Source organism: Erithacus rubecula, assembly GCF_903797595.1.
Source record: "Erithacus rubecula genome assembly, chromosome: 13".
NCBI lineage: Eukaryota > Metazoa > Chordata > Aves > Passeriformes > Muscicapidae > Erithacus > Erithacus rubecula.
In genome coordinates this window covers 14266641-14286879 of record NC_136665.1, presented here as the reverse complement: position 1 = coordinate 14286879, position 20239 = coordinate 14266641, and the positions used below count along the sequence as shown (strand labels likewise).

General features: G+C 46.2%; 1 protein-coding gene and 1 long non-coding RNA gene across 2 annotated transcripts in view; one reads left to right on the top strand and one right to left on the bottom strand.

Moving 5' to 3' along the window:
* Positions 1-1631: 1631 nt before the first annotated feature.
* Positions 1632-2134, bottom strand: LOC306807688. The gene is made up of 2 exons (XR_013775785.1): positions 2000-2134; positions 1632-1904 (listed from the first exon to the last, which is right to left on the bottom strand). It is a non-coding gene; the product is annotated as an uncharacterized lncRNA (long non-coding RNA).
* An 83-nt stretch (positions 2135-2217) lies between these two features.
* Positions 2218-20239, top strand: part of ADAMTS9 (ADAM metallopeptidase with thrombospondin type 1 motif 9) — a 77856-nt gene continuing 59834 nt past the window's right edge. The window contains 9 exon segments of the mRNA XM_079316642.1: positions 2218-2683; positions 2686-2714; positions 2717-3172; positions 4372-4534; positions 16864-17150; positions 18112-18195; positions 18294-18415; positions 18755-18795; positions 18913-19018. Coding sequence (XP_079172768.1) covers positions 2584-2683; positions 2686-2714; positions 2717-3172; positions 4372-4534; positions 16864-17150; positions 18112-18195; positions 18294-18415; positions 18755-18795; positions 18913-19018 — 1388 coding nt within the window. The 5' untranslated portion in view covers positions 2218-2583.

The window sequence follows — 20239 nt, the reverse complement described above, 5'->3', positions numbered from 1 at the left end:
ATTCTGCACTTCTAATCTCCAGCTGTAACGATTCAAAGTGCCACACAACATAAAACTTGTGCATATTGATGGAAATGGCTCTGGAAGTCATGCCATACTGTATGGTATGTATGCATGTATGTATGTATATTTAGTGACATTGCAAAGTCAGGATTTTGTCCTGAGAGGGTTCAGACTACTCCCAACTCTGCCCCATAATGAAGTCCCAGGAGATGGATCCCCTCTTCTGAATGATGGAGTTGTATTCCTTGCCTTCCATCAGGTTTCAGATCAGTGGGTGAAGCTGTGAGGATGCTCCGCAAAAACAACCTTGCTCCATTCAGCTCTGCACCAAAAAGGAAAGGGTCCTACCCAACCAAGTCACAGGTATGTGCTGTCACTTCTCACCCTGTACCAGCTCCTGAGCTCCATCAAACCTCACCCCAGAGCCAAATTAACTGGCCACCTTGTAGAAAAGTAAAGAGGAAAAGAAACCCCCCAAGCTTTGGTAGGTTTCCCTGCGACAGCGAGTTGAACAGAAGCAAGGCAGCTCTCACCAGCACCTGCTGTGGCACAGGGGATGCTGAGGCTGACAGTGGTGGGATGTTTGTGTGATAGGGATGCCCTGGGGCACCCTATGGCCCAGATAAACCAGATGTGTTTCCCAACACTATGTTGATTTGAGGACTGAAGGCTGCACCCAGGACACCAGGCAGGACTAGCTCCAGGTAAGCCTCCTCCCCTCCCCTCTGACTCAGCCCTAATGCTATGCTCAGCTTTTCACCTCTCCTACTTCAGGCAACTCGGTTCACTTTTCCTCACTCCCCTTTGCTGATCGACTGCTCAATATTGCTCCACACACCCAACTGGCAGCCCAGGCTCCCCTTGGCACTCCTGGGAAATGTGTCCACACCCACCTGAGTTAGGGATACAGCCTACCCTTCCTTCTCCTGCCATGATTTCTGGAGCATTATCCCAAGCTAAGCACCCTCTGTGTATCTCTCTCTGTAAGGACTGAAAGTTTTGGGGTACATGTGGATGTTGTAGGGAGGTGGTCAGGGCTCAGGGTGCTCCACAAGCACCCTGAGAGATATGGTTATCTCACTGTAAGTATCCAAGATTTTAATTAAATCTGGTTTATAAGGGTGGGCACAATGCCATGCAGGGAGGTTATGTGCCATTACACCTTGCCCTGAGGGTGAGCTGACTTGAGTCTCCACAATCATGGAGATGCCTGCTCTGCTGAGGCTCTGTCTCCCAGCCCTTCAAGCCTGGCCAGCCAGTCACAGGGCTGAAGATGCACAGCTCTTCAGGTGATGCTTTACTTACTCTTTTATACTCATAATAAAAAATTAATAATTGACTCCTAATAGTTGAGGTCTGTAGGACTTCACCAGTTGTTTTGAAGAATCACGAGGTGCCATTTTGCCCAGAAATGGATTCTGAATTAATTTTTATTTTAAAACTTTCCCCTTCTGCAAGGAAATACCAGCATTTCTATGCTTTGTCCCAAAGTTGAGCAAAGAGCGTAAAGAACTTTGACATTTTCTGTGGAAGTTCAAACTGAACTTCTCAAACTTCTCTTTTGCCTTGCTCACAGGCTTTAAAGGTTTAAAATCCTTTTAAACCAAGGATGGGGATTTTTATTTGAGGAAGGGGTAGAAGACAACGTTTAATTACATTTAGCTCTAAAAATTTTTTTACAGAGACCTTTCAAACTATAAAACAAAATAAAATAAAATAAACTCAGACAAGGATATAATCTTTCTTTTTCCCTCAGGGTGCCTGAAAAGTGCACAACACAAACCTAATCCTGAACAAAAGTAGTTTGAATTGCCTCTCATCTCAGAATGCAGAAGAAAACAACTGCTATAAGAAGTGCCACACAGGGGATTCTTCAATTGCTGGTCCATTTCTTCAACAGCCTTGGGAAAAAAAAATAAAAATGAATATGTTAATTATGTAAGAAAACTCAACTCTCCTCCCAGTGAGTGACAAAAGCGACTCATCCCACCAGGACCTGGCAGATCAGGCAGCTGCCGGTGCCGCTCAGCCCGGGCTACTTTGGGATTTGAAAACCTTTTGGAAGGAGCCGGCGGGGAGCGGGCGCCGGAGCCGGGGCGTGTGGAGCCGTGACTCCCCCGGTCCGTCCAGCTCCAGCAGAAGCCCAAAACCTGCGACTTCAATAAGAAAAGACAGTGACATGGGGGTGAGCGGAGGAGGGCGGGCTCTTGTCCTACTTGATCTATGGAGCACGCCCCTTTTTAAACTGAGTCCCGGCAGCTCTCGTCCAGCAGCCCGACGGGGGGAGAGGCGGAAAGCGAGGGAGAGCAGGCAGGCAGGCGGGCGGGCGGCTCCCCCGTCCCGGCCCGTCGGTCCCGGTCCCGGTCCCGGCCCGTCCGCCCCGCGCACCATGCGCGGCCCCCCGCGCCCCGCGCGCCGCCCGCCCGCGCGCCCCTAACGCCGCCCGGGGCTGCGCTCCGGGGGCCGGGAGGGGAGAAAGGAGAAGAGCAGAAAAAAAATTAAAAGAGGCAAAGGGAGGAAAAAGGAGGAGAAGGAGCGGAGGCGGGGAAGGCTGCTCCTCCGAGGACAGCGCGCAGCACCATGCAGCTGGCGCCGCTGGCGCTGGCACTCACCACGCTCTTCATCGACGGCTTGAGGACGGGAGCGAGGAGGCAGAAGCTGCACCCCAGGCAAGGTAAGGGGTGCTCGGGGAGGGGCGCGGGGAGCGCTGCGCTGCCGCCCCCCGGGGCCGCGGGGCTCGGCCACCTCACTCAGCGGCATACGCGTCTGTCCCCTCGCAGCCCAGCTGCTGGAGAAGCTCAGCGAGTACGAGATCGTGACTCCTACCCGAGTGAATGAGTTCGGTGAGCCCTTCCCCACCGATGTCCACTTCAGGCGGCGCCGGCGGAGCACCAGTGCCGCCCCCGACGCCTGGACGGCGGCCGCCGCCGCCTCCCCGAAGGCACACTACAGGCTGTCCGCCTTCGGGCAGCAGTTCCTCTTCAACCTGACGGCCAGCTCGGCCTTCATCGCCCCGCTCTTCACCGTCAGCCTCCTGGGAGAGCCCGCCGCGGATCAGCGGCGCCTCTACGCCGAGGCGGCCGACGCCGACGTGAAGCACTGCTTCTACCGGGGCCACGTCAATGCCCGGCCTCGGCTCACCGCCGTTATCAGCCTCTGCTCCGGGATGGTGAGACCCGCGCCCCGGCCGCCGGCCCGGCCCCGCCCCGCTGAGGACCGGGGGCGGAAGCGCCGAGGAGGAGCGGGAGGAGCGGGATGAGGGTGGGCTGGCTGGCTGGCTGAGGGATGGGGCCGGCTGAGGGATGGCGCCCGCCCCTTCCCCTCACCGCGGGGGCGGCTCCCGCCCGCCCCTACTAGGGTTTTCTCCCATGCCGCTCAAAGCCGGTCGGTTTCTGCGGTTTCCCGCTCCTGCTCTGCGGATTTTGAGGGAAAAAATGCGGTCCGCTGCCACCCGGGCGGGCGGTCCGCGGGCCAGACCCGCGCACGGACCCCCGGGGGTGGCCGTGAGGGCTGGCTGCGGGTTGACCACCAGCGCTGGCCCCGGAGCCACCCAGCAGCCCGGAGCAGGGGCATCCCGGGCCCTGGTGCCACAGCTGGGTGCCTTTCGGTGCAGGGATGTTGGCACCGGGATGAACGGGAGCTCCTAAAAGGGCTGACTCTTCTGTGTGCCCTGGTGCCTTTCAGTCCCACGGGGTGCCGATCTCAAGGGCTCTCTGTAGGTTTCTGCTGGCTTCATTCAGTCCAGGAATTCCTCTGAGTGCATGTGTTCACCTGGGCCTGGGCACGTGTATGTGGCTTCCCTCCCAGGTACTGGCCATGCATCCCAGTATGGGATAGCTGCGGAATCTTTTGTCTTGGATAGTTTTTTATTTACTTGCCAAATATCTGCATTCATAGTTGTATGAAACTAGGAGTGTTGATGTCTTCTCATAGGCAGGGATTTCACCAGTTGGACACCTTCCTCTGGTCCTTAGGTGTGGGTTAAAAGCCTGTCTCAGGGAGACGTGCTGTGTGAAACTGGCATGTGATAGGTTTGCACTGGGACCTCCAGCACACAGTAACTCCATTTGGGCAGGACTGGCTTGTTAATGTCACTGGCATGAGGACAGAGTCTGGCAGGTGTGCCCTTCTCATGCTCCCTGCCTGTGGGTTAGTAATTTTCCCTCTGTGAGCACCAGTGGGATGGCTGTGCAGCCCAGGGTGGGTGCAAGCAGTGTGACCAAAGCTGGAGTTCCAGCTGGTGCTTTCACAGGGGTTACCACAGAAGTAGGCACACCTCCCTCATTAATTGCTTTGCGGGGTGGTGCTGCCAGCTGGCTTGTCATTGTGCAAAGCTGACCTCCTGTTCCTCTCTCTGGTCCCTCTCAGCTAGGCACATTCAAGTCTGATGATGGGGACTATTTTGTAGAGCCACTCCTATCGCTTGAGGAACAGGAGTATGAAGAAGAGCACAATAAACCACATCTTGTCTACCGACACCGGACACCTCCAACCAACTCTTCAGGAGACAGGCAGACTTGCAATACTCCAGGTACTCATTTTGTTACTGCCTTGGATGACTTGATACTTGGAAGTGCTATTTGCAGGTAAAAGGCAGTGGGTTTGTGTGGGAAAGAAGGGATGTGGAGTTGAGGGACCCCTCTAGAAATGGTGCTGTGATTGCTAGGACGGGGCATGTGGTGGTAACACTGTCCTGGAGAGACGAGGTGCACTTGTGCTTTCTAGGAATTAGCTATAAGGAAGTTGTGGTCAGAAAATGTGTTGCAGTTTCTTTTTGATTTCCTGATATAAAGCAAGCAAGAGAGCTTTTGGTCTGTCTTGCCTTAAGTATCCTGTGAGCCCTTAAACTTGTTTTCTCTTCTCTCCTACGTGTAATTCCCAACCATCCTAATCTGATATACTGTCTGTCTGATACTCTGTCCTTTAAATTGCATCCTTCTGTCTTGGTCTTGCTATGCTCCTGGTCTTCCCTCCCCAAATCTGGCTGTGAGTTGCCATGTCTTACATCTTTCTAGTGGAAATGAGAAGGTCCTAACACCAATCCTGACAGTTAGTAATTGCTTTTCCATGGTTCATTTTCAAAGGCTTTTTTTTTTTCCCCTCATGGCCCTTCCTCCACCAGCACCATCTCCCTGACCTCCTCACTCCCTCTTTCTAGTTCCTTGCACATATGAAAGAGCACAAGTCTTTTTCTCTCCCCCTTCATGTGCTTTGATGAGCAATAGCCTTGCTCTTACTGTCCCTATTATCTGCAGTGGCCTCCTGCTGCTCTCTGCTTCCTTGACTTCCTGATGTTCACAACTAATCCTCCCCTTTGGCAGAAAATACCTAAATTTTATCTGCAGAAGCTTATTCCTTCAGTCTCCTGTTTCACCTGCCAACCCCTTTGGCCTGCAGCTAGATCTACAGGAACTTTAAAGCCTAAAGAGAGTAGACCTTGACTGGGTTCCCCTGTGGACTGCAAGCTGCTCATATGCTCCAAAGTAGGTGGAGTTGCTCAGGAAGTAGAGGAGATGTATGGTGCCCAAATTAGGGAGCAGTTAGCATGCATTACTTGTTTGCCACCCATGACTGTGGATCATGGCTGTGCTGTTGAGCTGTCAGTCTGTTCAGCCAGCTTGCACTGATCTTGCTAAGTCTAAAGATGCTCTGATACTCTGTGACCAGCCAGAGCAACATGTGTTTCTGCTAGAAGACATGTGAACCCAGCTCCACATGCAAACCTATGTGCCAGGGGTACAGCGTACCTCTCACAAGGCTGTCATTGTTTGTTCTTCCAAGGGTTGCTGCTGGAATATGCCATTCTGGTTTCTCTCTTCCAGCTGTTTCTGCTCCCTTCTTTGAGATCAGATGCAGGAGACTCAGAACAGTTGGAAAGAAACACGGAATCTGGCACATTGCATCAGTAACCCTTGGAGGAACGGAGCAGCAGATCACAGGACTCATTGAATCAAAGGTAGCTGGGAGGGCTCTGAATTTTGTTTGTGGACTTGACTGTGCTGCTGTGACAGACTGCTGTGTTTCACCCTATTGTATTTTAGTTCCCATTTAGGATATTATTCTTCTGTGTTGTTATTCACAAGAATAATACTCCATCTGTGATTTTACCATTGTGGTGTATATCTCTTCTTCCTCTGTTCCAATATGTTTTTCTTCTGGCTTGTCTTTGTTTTCTTGCTCTTATCAGTTGCTTCATGTAGTGAAGGGAGGAGTTCTCACCTCTCAAACACAAACATAAGTGTTCCAGATAGGCATGAGAGTCTTCCTGTCCTCTTTCCCTCCATCTCTTCTTTTTGTTTCTTTTTGTCATTGTCCAAGCTTTTAAAGGGAATATTGCTATGGCCATGCGTGTATGGTGAACAAGTCTTGGTTATTTCATTTAAGGAGCAAGTTCAGAGCAGTTTGGGTAATGCTGAACTTTGACATCCTACCTGAGGTTACATCTGGTGAGAGAAGGTATCTCGCATGTCTTTGCAGCAGAGATGAACATGCAAAATCTAGCAGCACTCATTGTTTTAGACATGGTGTATCTCTCACTTCTGCCAGAGGAGAATGGTTTCATGAGAGTTTGGGAGTTAGTCGTAGTTGTAGGGTGTTATGAGAATCCAGTCATTTGTCAGAAGAACTTGTGAAACAATGTGTTTGCTTTGCAGGCTTTTGGCAGGGGTGGAAATTAGCTCGAAGAGGAAATTGATGTGAGAGAAACCTAAGGTACCCCCACCCTGAGGTGAACAAGGGCCCTATGTTGCCAGGCAGTGGTGCTATTAAGAATGACTTTCTGATAGTCATCTTCCTGGAAGTGATTAATAAGAAACATACTGGTGTGCCCTTGCCATAATGATGTAATTTTAGACTTCTTGGGGTATTCAGGAAAGTTTCCCTTGTGAATTGACTAATAGATTGAGTAAAAGCTTTCATTTGCAGCAGTCTCCCTGGCCTTACTTTTAGTTTTCAGTGTCCTGAGGTCAGCTTAGAAAACCAGGTATTTTAATTAGCAGTTTCTGATAACAGTTTTAGGTCTTCTGACATAAAAGATGCTCTGCAGGTGTTCTGGAAAAAGATCTTTTTCCTCTGACTGCTGATGGATATCAAATGGAAGCTGTGCTCTGCTGATGAACTTTCATAGCACAGCACTGGGGTCTCTGGCAATGCATTTCAGGTGTCTGGCATACAGCTCAGGCGCCACAAGAAAAGCCTTGGACAGAGTTTTCCTTGGGGTAACAGGTTAATGTAGTTTCAGTCATAGGAAATAGTGCTTTTTCCTCTCCTTCTTTTCTTTTAGTTAGTGCTGTGAATCAGTTTGTCATCTGGCCGGGGATCTGGCAGAATAATTAGTTGTGTTTTACTGAATAGCCCTGACGGGATGAGGACTTGGCCAGGCTGTGACACATGATGTCACTGTAGGTGCAGCCCCACTACCACCCATCGCTTCGGGATAGCAAGCTCTTCCGACCCATTTATTAAATATCCGCTTTTTTGAGGTGGAGGAGGAAGAGAAAAGAAATTGTGATCCTAAAAAAAGGAAAAAGGAAGCGGCTCATTGCAAGGCTGGAGAGCGCAGCTTTCCTGCGCCCCACGCAGGAACAATCTGACTCCAGTGATAAAGGCGTGGAGCTGCATCCTGTGTCTGTGTGCCAGCCACCTTCATGAGGCCAGCAGCACCTCCACAAGCCCCCATCCAGTGGGACCTTCTGCCAGGAGCAGACCTGGGAGCCTTTTCCACGTGAAACCCTCAAGGTTTGGTCTTGCAGAGAGATGTCCAGCTCCAGATGCCAACAGGACACTGCCTTTGGTCATCACTTAAATCCACTTCAGGCTGCCTCTTGCTCTGGGTTTTATATCCATTTCTGCTGCTTCTCCTTTATATCATATTTCCCATGGCTTTTGTCACTGATGTATGTCTGTATATAATTTGTATGTATATTTTGGTTGCTGAGTTCTCTGAAGCTCTTCTCTTCTGGTTATGTTGGGGTCTGTGACAGCTTTAGCCTTTTATTGAATCTTCTCAATCATTCTGCTTGTTGGCCACTCCTTGTTCTGAGACAGATGTGGTCTCTACCTACCTGGTTGCAGAGCCACAATTACCCTGTGTCCATGAGTATAATTGCAGGTATTGTGCCCTTTTGTTGCCCTACTTCTGTTTCCTGCCCAGCTCTTGCTCCAAATTAGCAAATTCTGTGCAGCCTTTACTGTGACCCTGATGCAGGACTCCTGACTGAACTTTTTGGGGCATCTCCTTCTTTGTACCCACTGCCTTCATTTGGCTGATCTGCACATCCAGTTTCCATTCCAGCTTCATTAGTTAAATACCTCTCTGTTCTTGCCTCATTTCTCATACTTCTTTTACATTCAGGAGCTGTCTGGGGCTGAGATGATAAACCAACGACTGAGTGAGTGTGAGTGTGAGCTTCTCCCTCTCTTGCTGCTGGTCAGCTGTCCCATCCTGAGGCTGGCATTGGACCTGGACTCTGAGGCTGCATGTGAGGATCTTGCACAAAGTCCTCACTCCATAATGAGAGCATTTAAAGCAGGAATATCCACCACGGGCAAAACTCCTCATGCAGAAGCAGCAGTAACACTCTGATGGTGCCAAACTAGTAGGAAGACAATTAGAGCTGTTCCTGTTTCTGGAAGGGAGCCATGGGGCTGTAGCCAGCAAAGAGGCCTTCCAGCAGTTTGTGCTGAGGTGGTGAGATTTTGGAAGAAGGCTCAGATGAGTGCAGGACAGAGCAGGTCTTACCTGCACCGTGCTGACTGTGCCCCCACCCACTGCTGGCAGAGGTGGGAAAGCCCAGTGACTCACCTGCTGAGGCTGCTTTCCAAAATCCACCAAGTATTACCGGCACAGATGGCTACAGGACACAACCTGCAGGCTTAGTACATCCCAGTACCTGCCAGAAACAGATGCAGAAGGGTGTCAAATTTGCTGGTATTTCTTTGGGTGTTACAGAAGTTTGACTACTGGACAGTACATGTGTGGACAGGCTCAGCAGGTTCACAAAGGAGAGCCCCATGTGGTCCAGGTGAGGAGGAGGGAAGCTCTCTGTGTAAGTTGTGCTGAAAAGGGTCTTATAAAAAGAACAGGAGAAACCAGCAGCATGAAACAAGTCTTGCCACTGAGCTGGCATGATACAGGTATACTCAATAATATGTCACTGATTTTTCAGTTGCATTAATGAGTAATTTGTAATGGATTACCCTTTCATAGTAACTGTAACAACCTTTCCCACTGAACATGACACTGGGGAACCACCAGAGCAGAGGAGTGCTGCCTTGTGTTTTGAGCAAGCAGATGCCTGGTGCTGCCACCTCAATGATGGTGATTTTGTTTCTGCATGATAATTAGCACCAGCCTGCTCTCCTAATGCCAGCCAGCTGCATGGGAAGTCACCAGTGAACCCATGGCACAAGCAGGAGATGGTCCTGTCACCATGTTCCCATGTGCTTGGAAGGGATAGTCCCACTGAGGTTGCCAGAATGTTAGTGTGTTATCAGTGCCATGACCAGAGAGGAGACCTGGGGGAGGATGTGTTAGGGTTCTGGTACTGTGGCTAAAGCCTGACTTTGCAGTGTGGTCTTTCATTGGTGCAGGGTGGGGATGAGCTTTTGTTCCCACTTGAACTGTGGTTCAAGGTGTGTCCACAGTGTTACAATTGGCAATGGAGTGGAATGGGGCCAGTGATGAAAAATTTCCTGCTCCTTCTACAGACCCTTTGTATGTGTTATGTTCTTACTTTATAGTGGTTTTGAGGCAGAAACTTTGAATTCCTTTTCCACAGGACTTAATGTTTGTGCTGTGTGAGTGTCTGTGGTAAAATCCCAGATCCTTTGCACTTGGATTGTTGGTCTAGAGCCCTTTAGTATTTTTGCTGTTTCTTTTGGACTCTGTCTTGCTTCCAACAGTGTCCCTTTTTTTTTTTTTTTTTTTTTTTTTTTTTTTTAACTCATTCATCCAGCAGAATTTTGCATTCTAGGTGTCTGGTTTCCAGGCAGGTCTTCAGGCAAATTCTGTACTGCCGAGTGTCACGTAAACTCAGGGTTGCAGGAGATCTGCAGGGAGGTTTTCTTAAGCCTTTACTTCCAGGTTGAGCAATCCTTGAGCTCTTTCAAGAGTCTGTTTAAGCTGTCAGCTTTGCTTTTGGCCTCAGGGTAAAACACTGACTTTGTTCTTTTCCTCAGAAAAGTTTCTTATCTTAAAGAAGTGGATTGTAATTTTTAGTCAGATAGTAATTAATTCAGGTTTCCTTCCCTCCCAAACTAAAGAAGAGAATTGCATCATAACTCCCATATGCTAATGTAATTAATTCTATTTCTGCCTCCCTGTTGAAGTAACACCACAGTAAGAGCCAACTGGTATTTGGTCAGATGGGCCTGGGAGGTCAAGCACAAGCTTTTGCCATGGGATCAGTCTGTAATGTTTGAGGTATCTTGTGATGTTGGCAAGTGGAATAAGGTAATAATAGACTGATTTCAGTTAAAAAACATTGATCACAGTCAGTGATACAGATCCCACAATTAGTTTTGGTTTAAGATTCCTCAGTGTGAGTTATAAGTAAGGTGCATGCATTTTGTTGTTACTCTTAGTATTGAAAATATATCAAGCATCCATCTGACACCCTAGGGGTATATGACTTAATATTGTGACTGAACAAATTATTGTTGACTGCTTATTGTTCTGCAATTTAAACATGGTAAGTGGGCAAAGTTAAATTATTCTCTTGGAATGGACATACTTTTACCTGATCTCTGTGGACATCCACTGAAGGAGGAGAGGTGGAGGAAGCAGAGGGAGATCACTTTGGTGCTTTCTGTCTATTCAGTATGGCATATATTACTGAAAATAAACAGGCTGACTATTCTGTGACTTTTTCCCCCATATGCCTGTAATGTCATTATCAACAACCCTGTGGCCAATTGCTGGAAAAATTCTTTTTTTTCCTAATGGGATATTTTGTCTTGTCTTTTACTGACTCACTACAAAGTTGTGGTGGCCTAAGTGTTGTTCTTGTTGGCATGGTACCTCATAGGTGTCACTAGACACAAGTGTGGGACACAGGTTGTTGTAGTTGTGATTTGTGCATTGGAAGTTGCCTGAAGAGCATGTGTGGGAGTTCTGTAAGGTGATCTTGTACCATTTTCTCCCACATGTTCAGCTCATGTGTTAGTATCTCCTTTCTTAAAGAGGCAATTTATTATTTTGTTCATTAATCTACTTTCTGTCTACCATGCAAAATTGATAGCTTTCACATACAGCTTTTTACCTTAGGCAGAAAAATAATCTTTTAGGCTGGAATGCATTCTGATACTCATCACCAGGAAAGAAAACATCTAGAGTATGTGTGGTCTTTAGTGTTAGCAGTTGTGAACCAGAGAATGTTTTATTACTGAGGGAAGTAGATTGTTGCTCACTGCAAGTCCATGGTTCTCAGCATTCCGGTGTAAGCAGTGAGAAGAAAGGCAGGCTCACCCTGACAGACATCAGGGCTCAGCATCACCTTGAGCTTTGGCACCTCCAAGTCTCTATAGTCACAGACACAGGATCAGTGAGTGAATTGGGGTGGAACTCTTGGTTTTTGCATCAGGGATGCTTCATGCCATTCTGAACTGCTCATGGCTTTATAGCTTTGCTTTCTGGCCTTAATATTTTCACATATTGCAAACACAAATTCCAGGCTCTGGGCTTGATATGTGGGACTGACTTCAGCAGCAGGAGCTCCTGGGCATGTCTGTGGATCTGAACATTGCTCTAACTGGACATATAGAAAACCTCTTCAGTAAGGTGTATGTGCCAAGTTCAGAGTGGAGGAAGATGAGAAAACAAGCAGGTGTGCCTTGGTCCCGAGGGCTTATGATCCACCCATGCAAGTATTTTTCTTAGTAACAAAGAACAGTTCTTTGTAGAAGCCCAAGATTTTGGTTCTCCCGTAACAGTTTGGGAGGGAACTATCCCGAGCCCAGACTGTTTCTTAATTCAAAGGGAAGTATGAACAACATGAGCAAATCAAAGCTTCCTTCCTTTGCATTGCTCTAAGAGTGGCATTTGTGAAAGTGCTGATATTTTACTGCATTTTCAATAGTTACAACCATGAAAGTTTCATCTGTGCAATTTTGTCCAGCTCTTGCTACTGAAGGTTGAAACTCCATTAATATCAGTTGAGTGGGCTCAGATTGACTTGAAGTTGAACACTTTCTCATTTGCAGCTTTGAAAAATCAAGATCAAGCAAATTTTCATTTCCACTCTTAGTGCAGAATGTCTTTCTTTTTGGATCCCTGCTGGCCCAAATCCATCATTTCCCTTCCAATGTAGCTAACTGATCTCACCTCTATTAATAAAACTTCTTCTCCCTTCCTAGCTAACACAGCAGCTCTGGTTGTGCAGAGGGAAGGCAGGATTAGTCCTGCTCATAGGACTGATCATCTCAGTGTGGTGCAGGGCAAGGCAGTGGCTGGTCCCCCATTATGTTTCCATCCCTGGGTGTTATCTGAGCAGGTCATGAAGCTGCTGGCAGAGAAGGTCTGTTCAGCTCTGGGATATGCTGACCACAGCAGCACCCCACAGTAACAGAGGGGAGAATTTGGCCTCATGCAAATCCATCTGAGATATATTTGCAGATGTATAGAAAGATAGATAGAGATTCAAAACGTCTTGATACAGAATTAAGACAGACCCAGGGCTAGAAAAAATTTTTGGTCCAGCTTAGTAGGACTTATTTGTGTCCTAAAGAGGAGCCAGTTTCCATTCCATTTTTTGGCAAGAAGAGCCTAAAAATGTGGTTTGGTTTCAGCCAGTCTGATCTCTGCATGAAGGCAAATCCATTCTGCCTCTGTCCTCTGTTTCCCAGGTGATGGCAGTCCCTTGGGCAGCTGCTGTTGTACCAGCTACAGGCAGCAAATCCAGCCAGGCAGCTGGAGCTGGTGCTTGCACTGAAGCTTTTGGCCAGGGTTTGCTCCTGTGGAGTTGTCGGGTCACACACTGACTGACTGACTGAGGGGAGTTCAGCTGAATTTAGATCTGTTTTATGGAGGTGTGCAATAAATAATTAACTTCCAAAGGATGGTTTTATTATCTGTGCAACGGGATCAGAGTAGGGCTGGAAGTGATGTGGGCTATCTGCTGAGTTGCAAACTGTTAAAAATCCTAGGTCACATTCAGAAAAGTTGTGATAGTAAGTCAATTCAAAAGGATCACACTTTTTTTGTAGCAGGGAGATGTTGTTAGCTCAAGAAAGAGAGTTTTTCTTTTCCCCCTTCTCTTGCTCTCTCTCTCTCTGTGTTTTACTTTTTTTTTTTTTTCACTGCTATGTGCAGCTCTTTAGAGCTCAGAGCTGGACTGGAATTGCTTGAATTGTTACATGTCTTACTTAATTGTGCAAATTGCTTTCTATTCCAAGGCCTAGTTAATGTAGAAATGGAAAGGATTAGGACTGTTGGAATAAGTGGTCATTCCATCTTTCAGTATTTGGGCTTAGTATAACAATAGCTACTATGTCAAAAGCAGATCCCAACTCTGCCCTGTCACCCTTTCATGCAGGCAAAGTACTCACATAGGGCCTGAGTCTTCCCTGCTCGATTTCTTGTGATGGATCCAAAGTACATTAACCAGCAGGAAACATCCATAAATCAGATGAATGGATTCTGGGCTGAGGCTTCTTGCCCAAGCAAAAATAATGGCATTAGTGGAAAGATGCCATCAGGAAGTGATATTCTTTCACAGGATTGGGTCTCCTTTGTAAGTCCCACATTACAAAGAAGAAACCAAACAGAAAAAAAAATTAAGATAAACCACCAGGTCTGTATAAAGACAGTGAAAACAGCATAGATTGTCTCAGTAAAGTATGCAGTAAAATTCATATTATTCTAGCCTTTACCTGCCTCTCCAATGAATATGAGCTGTTGAATCGGTGCATGGGTTCACCTGATATTTGAATTATTGAACTGTTGTTTGGATGGTTTTAAAGGGTTTGTCTACTCACTGGAATTTGGTTTTTCTACAAAGTAAAAAGTTTTGCTTCTTAAACCCATCCAGTTACATGTGTAAGTCGGTATGTTTCAGGTCATTGCAAAGATTGAGGGCTTGCCAAGCAAACCATTTTTCTCCCTGATTTCTGTTACTATGTTAACACAATAGAAAAAAAAAAAAGAAAATAAGGTGGGGAAATATCACACCCTTTTCTGGTGTTATGTGTGGCAGTAGGAAGCTGCTGCTGCAAAATCACAGTTTTGTGTAACATGAGAGGTTTTCCCTTCTGCCTGATGCAGCATTCAGTGAGAGCACTGCTGTTGTGGCCATTGTAATGGAACAGGATATCAACAGAATCAGGCACACAGAGTTCCTGGCAGTGCCTGTGTGCAGCTCCCATTAACGTGGTCAGGGTTTCACAGATGAGTTGAGAACAGTGCACAGCCATTGGCATTTAATTTTTTACAGGTGAGTGCACACTATCTACGTGCAAGAAAGATGGGTGAAGATAACAGTTCAGTACTACCAAAGTCCAGGAGTGGCTTTCCATACATTACATCCCCATCACTGGTGCCTGGTTTTCCAGTAACCAGGCTGACAAACACCCAACATGTGACCTGTCCAAGTACCACACTGTTGGAGTGACTTTGTGAGTGGAAATAATTCAGTTGTTTTGGAGGTGATGATGTGTCTGAACTTCATTTTTGTGCTGGATGGGGAGGGAACACTGATACTGTATCAAGAGCAGCATTAGATTAATGATTGGACTTGATGATCTTAAGTATCATTTCCAACCTAAATGATTCTGTGACTCTGTGCCAGATCTCTACACAAAAAGGAAAGTCATTTTTCCTGGCTGTGCTGGGCTCTGATTCCCCTGCATGATCTGGGGCAAGTCAGGGCTCTCAGAACAAGCTGTGAAATTTCATGTGATACTTTCTGGGTTTTGGGTGGATTTGTGGGATTTTTTTAATATGCGACAGCAGCTGCAGGATTTCAGTACAAGCCCAGTGAATATCAATTAATTTCTTTCATACACCTTCTGTGTGATAGGTGTCTTTGCAATTCCCTCTTTTTTTGCTAACATCCCTCTGCCTGGATTTTTGGAGGAGAAGGCACCTGAGCTTCATGGTCCTACTTGGGACCCTGCAGAGCTCTGCTTTTGCTCCACACCCTTTTGTTCAGCCTCACTCGAGCCCTGTTGAGCTTCTCCCCATCCTTAACACATTTTTCCTTGGGCACCTGCTCCTTTTGGAAGTCAGTTATTTAAAAGGGAAATTTGAGTGGTGAACTGAGGGTGCAGAGAGTAGAGGAGCTGGCTGAAGGGCTGGGGTTAGCACTTTCTCCTCAGTCTGGTCCTCTCCTCACCTTTAAGTTATTTGTATGCATAGTTGGCTCCCCAAGCTGATTGGCACTGAATGAGTCAGGATAATGTCATGGTTGCCCACGAAGCAGTGCCAGCATGAGAGCACAACCTTGCCAACACAAGGGCATTGATTAGAGCAGAGGAACTAGGGCAATCCAATTATAACCACAAATGCCATTGGCTTTCTCAAATTCTTACTCAAATAACTGCAGACTCTCTGCTGTATTAAGGTGGTCTGAACTATACCAAGAAATGAGAATTTAGAGGACTTAGGTAGTGCAGAGTAGACAGGATTTAATTCTTAACTACTCTATTGCATTTTTACATGTAGGGTAAAAGGATAGTATCTTTTAGACAAGTAGAAGCTGGCTGATCCTCTCTGCCTGCTGTGACACTGCAGAACTGTATTCATTTTTTTGGAAATTATTACAAATATTCCTGAAAGGAAACTACACAGGAAAAATAACTAAGAAGTTTCCTATCATTTAATCTTGTTTGAGCATTGAATATTCCTTTGTTCCCTAATATTATGCTTCCTCTAACCTACTCAATGGGTCAGATAAGGAAATGTGATATTTTTCACCACCATGACGAAGTGAAATTAAAGCTACAAAGAGCATGAGGGTTGTAGCCTGGAGTCGTAGATGAGTGGTTCAGATCTGGCTTTATATTAAATGCAGAAGTGAACAGTCTTTCGTGGATGAATCACATTCAATTAGCTACTTCCTATGATGCACTGATTAAAAATTAAGTGGCATCAAATAAGCCTGATTTTACTCTTACATTTAAATAATGCTATAATTACATACTAATCAGATGGTAAATCTTAATTGTACATGTTCCATATGTTATATATGCCTGTTCTCCCACTTCACTTTGTCGTCTTTGTATCAGCATGGAGTATATTTTCAGGCTGCTTTTATGTTTGGTCTAATTGAATATCAAAAGCAGTATATGTGAAACTTCCTGAATTCTATTCTTTCACCAGTGGCAGCTGTGCTATTAGATGACCTTTACCATTCCTGTAGCACAGAATAATAAAGGGAGGGGGGGAACTGAAGCCCAGCCGTGTTATTGTTAGAGACAGAAATAAATCATATATAATTGCTTTGCTGTGAAGGCCAAATCCTGCCGTCCTTCATGCCTGAGTTAGAAATACAGGATTTGGACCTTTGTTTCCTGTGGTTTCCTGGCCACCTTGGACGTGCCCAGAATCCTCAGGCTGCTGCTGCAGTGGCTAATTACCATTGCAGGGCTCCATCCCTCCTGTACGGGCCAGGAGCTGGCTCTGCTGCAGGGAATGTCCACCTCCAAGTGCTACTGCCTTCCCCAAGGTGGCTTTAAAAATGAAGCCTTAGATGTTGGATTACATGGTGGGCTTCCACAGAGAGCTTCTGTTTCAGTTCCTTTCTTGTTTGGAGCAAGCCCACACAACTTTGTGGAGGTAATAGGTGTTTAGACTTAACACACATGTGATATTAATTTTATTCACTCCAGAATGTACTGTATGTTTTCTCTGCCTTTTAACCATAGATCATGACCACAGTCACAAAAAGAACAAGCGGAAACACTGGAGAAGGCAGTGGGCAGAGAGCAGCATATTATCTGACGTGGAGATGTTGAAACACAGCCTGGAAGTGAATTCTTTTTCTGGGGACAGCAACAAAACAGGGACCATTGGTGAAAAGAAGAGCCACAAGCGAACGAAGCGGTTCTTGTCCTACCCACGTTTTGTGGAGGTGATGGTGGTGGCTGACAGCAGGATGGTCGCCTACCACGGAGCCAACCTACAGCACTATGTCTTAACCCTGATGTCAATAGTGAGTGTTCATCCAGGGCGAGTAGATTCATCCACAAATCATTCTCTAGTGGTCACAGCCCCTCTCTGCTGTGTGCATATGCAATGCCATCACTTTGCCTTTCCTAGGCATGGAGATAACACTGGGGTTACGATAAAAATGGTAAAATGTGGCTGGAAAACACTGGTTGGAGTCTTCTTTCCCAGATCCATCATGCTTCCTGATCCTTCTCACACCTCTCTCTTCCAGCTTACTGAACATCAGACACCATGAGCAATATCACTGGTTGCTTAGTCCACATGCTGCACTCTTCTTTTTATTTAAGCCCAGGTGAAATAACAGCTGAGTTGAAAAGGTACTTTGGGCACTGTGCCTTCCAGGGGACTGATGCTGGTAGATTATGCAGTTGCCTGACTTTCCTTACTGTCACAAGGAGAAGGAGCCTGTGGTCACCTTGATCCTTAGCATAGTTCTCAAGTTTGCTTTCCAGTCTGAGAACAAGCACCTTAGCAGCTGCAGGTACAAGGATGCAGTAGTGCAATTTCCAGATAGGCAGTTCTGTTGATGCAGAGTGACTGGTAAGGGGTATCCAACATATCTGTGTCTCTGGAGGGATGTTCATCCTGTTTGGGTAGAAGTGCAGTGAATATGTAGTCTGAAAATGCCATGTCAGAAGCAGGCACTTGGAAGAATAAGTTGCTTTTGACAGTCTTGGTTGGTGGTCTTTGTGTCTCAGAGCAGAATGATCCTTTAATTTGGTGAAATGTGTGCTAAAGCAAAAGGAAATGTTGGGTTTCTGTGATACCAGCAGGTTTTTTTTCATTCTAAAATTGTGCTTCTGCCAAGAGGTCTCTCCAAGTAGCATCAGAGCACTGAACAAGGCAGAACAGCAGCTCAGGAGAAAAAAACTGCAAAATGTTGTCTTAATTGCTTGTTTCCTTGAATGTTAACAGTAATTCCAAATATTGCTTTTTTTAAACAGGTGGCTTCTATCTACAAAGACCCAAGCATTGGAAATTTAATTAATATTGTTATTGTAAAATTGGTCGTGATACATAATGAGCAGGTAATGAAAATTTTCTTCACCTTCTGCTTGAAAATGGCATTTGTAGTGAGCACTGTCATGCATAATTAAAATACTGCTTTCTGTTTGTTGCTTATCAGGATGGCCCTGCAATATCTTACAATGCCCAGACAACATTAAAAAACTTCTGCCAATGGCAGCAGTCCCAAAACCACCCAGAGGGAAGTCACCTTCGGCATGATACAGCTGTGCTTGTTACCAGGTGTGGTGAATATTCTCATGTAGCAGGTTGTGTGTCAGGGGTTGTGAGCATGTAATGTATGGGAAATGTTCAGGTTTTGATGTAGATGTAATGATACTTATAGTTGTGGGAGCATGTGTCCACCATAAAAAGAAATCATTTTGGGAGGCCCATGGGTTTAGCATAAGATGAAAAGCTCTGACTATGGTGGGGAGTTAGTTTGGACTCAGGATGATGTGGCAAGCCAGCATGAGAAGGTCCATTGGAGGACCAAGAGTTGTTTCTGCTGTTGTTACTGTTCTTGTACCTTAACTCACTGTTGCATTGAGAATTAATGTGTCAGGTCTGTTCTGCTTTCAGACAGGATATTTGTAGAGCGCACGACAAATGTGATACTCTGGGTAAGGAAAAACTTTTCTATGTCTTTAATAACTTTTTTTGTAGTGACAGTGTTAGTTGCCTGTGCTTAACTGAGTGACATTTCTTCTTCTATCATAAATCTCTGTGTTCTCTCCTAGGTCTGGCAGAGCTGGGCACAGTCTGTGACCCATACAGGAGCTGTTCCATTAGTGAAGATAACGGACTGAGCACTGCTTTCACAATAGCACATGAACTCGGCCATGTGTATGTTTTATGTAAATACATTTACATTGAAATAGCCCAATATTTATGCTAACTAGGGCTTACCAGCTATATTGGGACCTGGTGCTGCTAAGCCTAATTATTTTAGGGCAGATCAATATACTTGGCTAGAAGATGTGCCACGGAGGTAGATGAGAGCAACAAAGCCAGCAGGCCCATGTTTTGAGGAGGATGAATGACAGAGTACCATAAACAGCACCTCAGCAATGATGTCTTGACCAAGCCATTTCAACTAGCCAGGTTTTTGGGCAGAGATGGGAGGTACGGGGTGCCTTGGGGGAGGCAAGGAATGCTGGCACATCTGAACTATGTTTTGGGACTGAAGTCTTCTCTGAGAGCAGGTCCTCAGCCTGCTGTCCTACAGCACTGTGTGGTGCTAGTGAAGGCAGTTCAGCAGCTGTATGTGAGGGAGTAACTTAGGACATCTGAGAGGTGTATAAGTGATCTTGAATCAGCTCTTGAACTGTTTCACCATAGAAAATCTTGTGCTGCTGGACATCCCCAGAAGAAATGCTGCCATTCACCTTCTCCAGCGGAAATTTCTTTCAAACTTTTTTATCTTTTTCTTACTACTAAGCAGTCATGAGAAACATCATCTTAGATCACATAGTCCTTTATCCCTGGCTACAGCCTTAGGCAGCTGATTCAGTCCTAAACCACCACACGCTTGCTTTGCACTGGAGGTCTGTAGGTGTGGGATGGATGAGTACTTGGGAACAGATCTCTCATTGTTCTAAACTGTTTTTCTTCATGGAGAGCTGGCTGAGACAGTCTATTTTTAACCACAGTAGTGTTTGTTTAAATGAGACTTCCTGACAGAAAGTCCCCAAAGTTTTGGTGTTCCCCACACCTAACCTGTGGCTAATTCATTCACTAATGCTACCCCAGAGCTGCTGGGGGGCAGGGGTTAGCAGTGCTCCCGAGCAGGAAACACCTCTCTGCTCTTTTTTTCAGAGAGCAGAGTGAAAAGATGGTTTGTTGGAGGTAATCTTAATGGAATACAAACTCCCCAGCCTTGGAACACAGGATCACACCAGGTCACTTCCCCTTCCCCACTTCAAACAGCACAGCGCTTTAAGCCGCTCTGTCTCCATTAGTGAATTTACCACATTCTTCAAGGTGTCATGTGCTGCAAACTTCACGTTGGTTTCTGCTGATACCAATGCTTGCTGGCATTTTGTAAACCTGCCACATAAAGTGTAG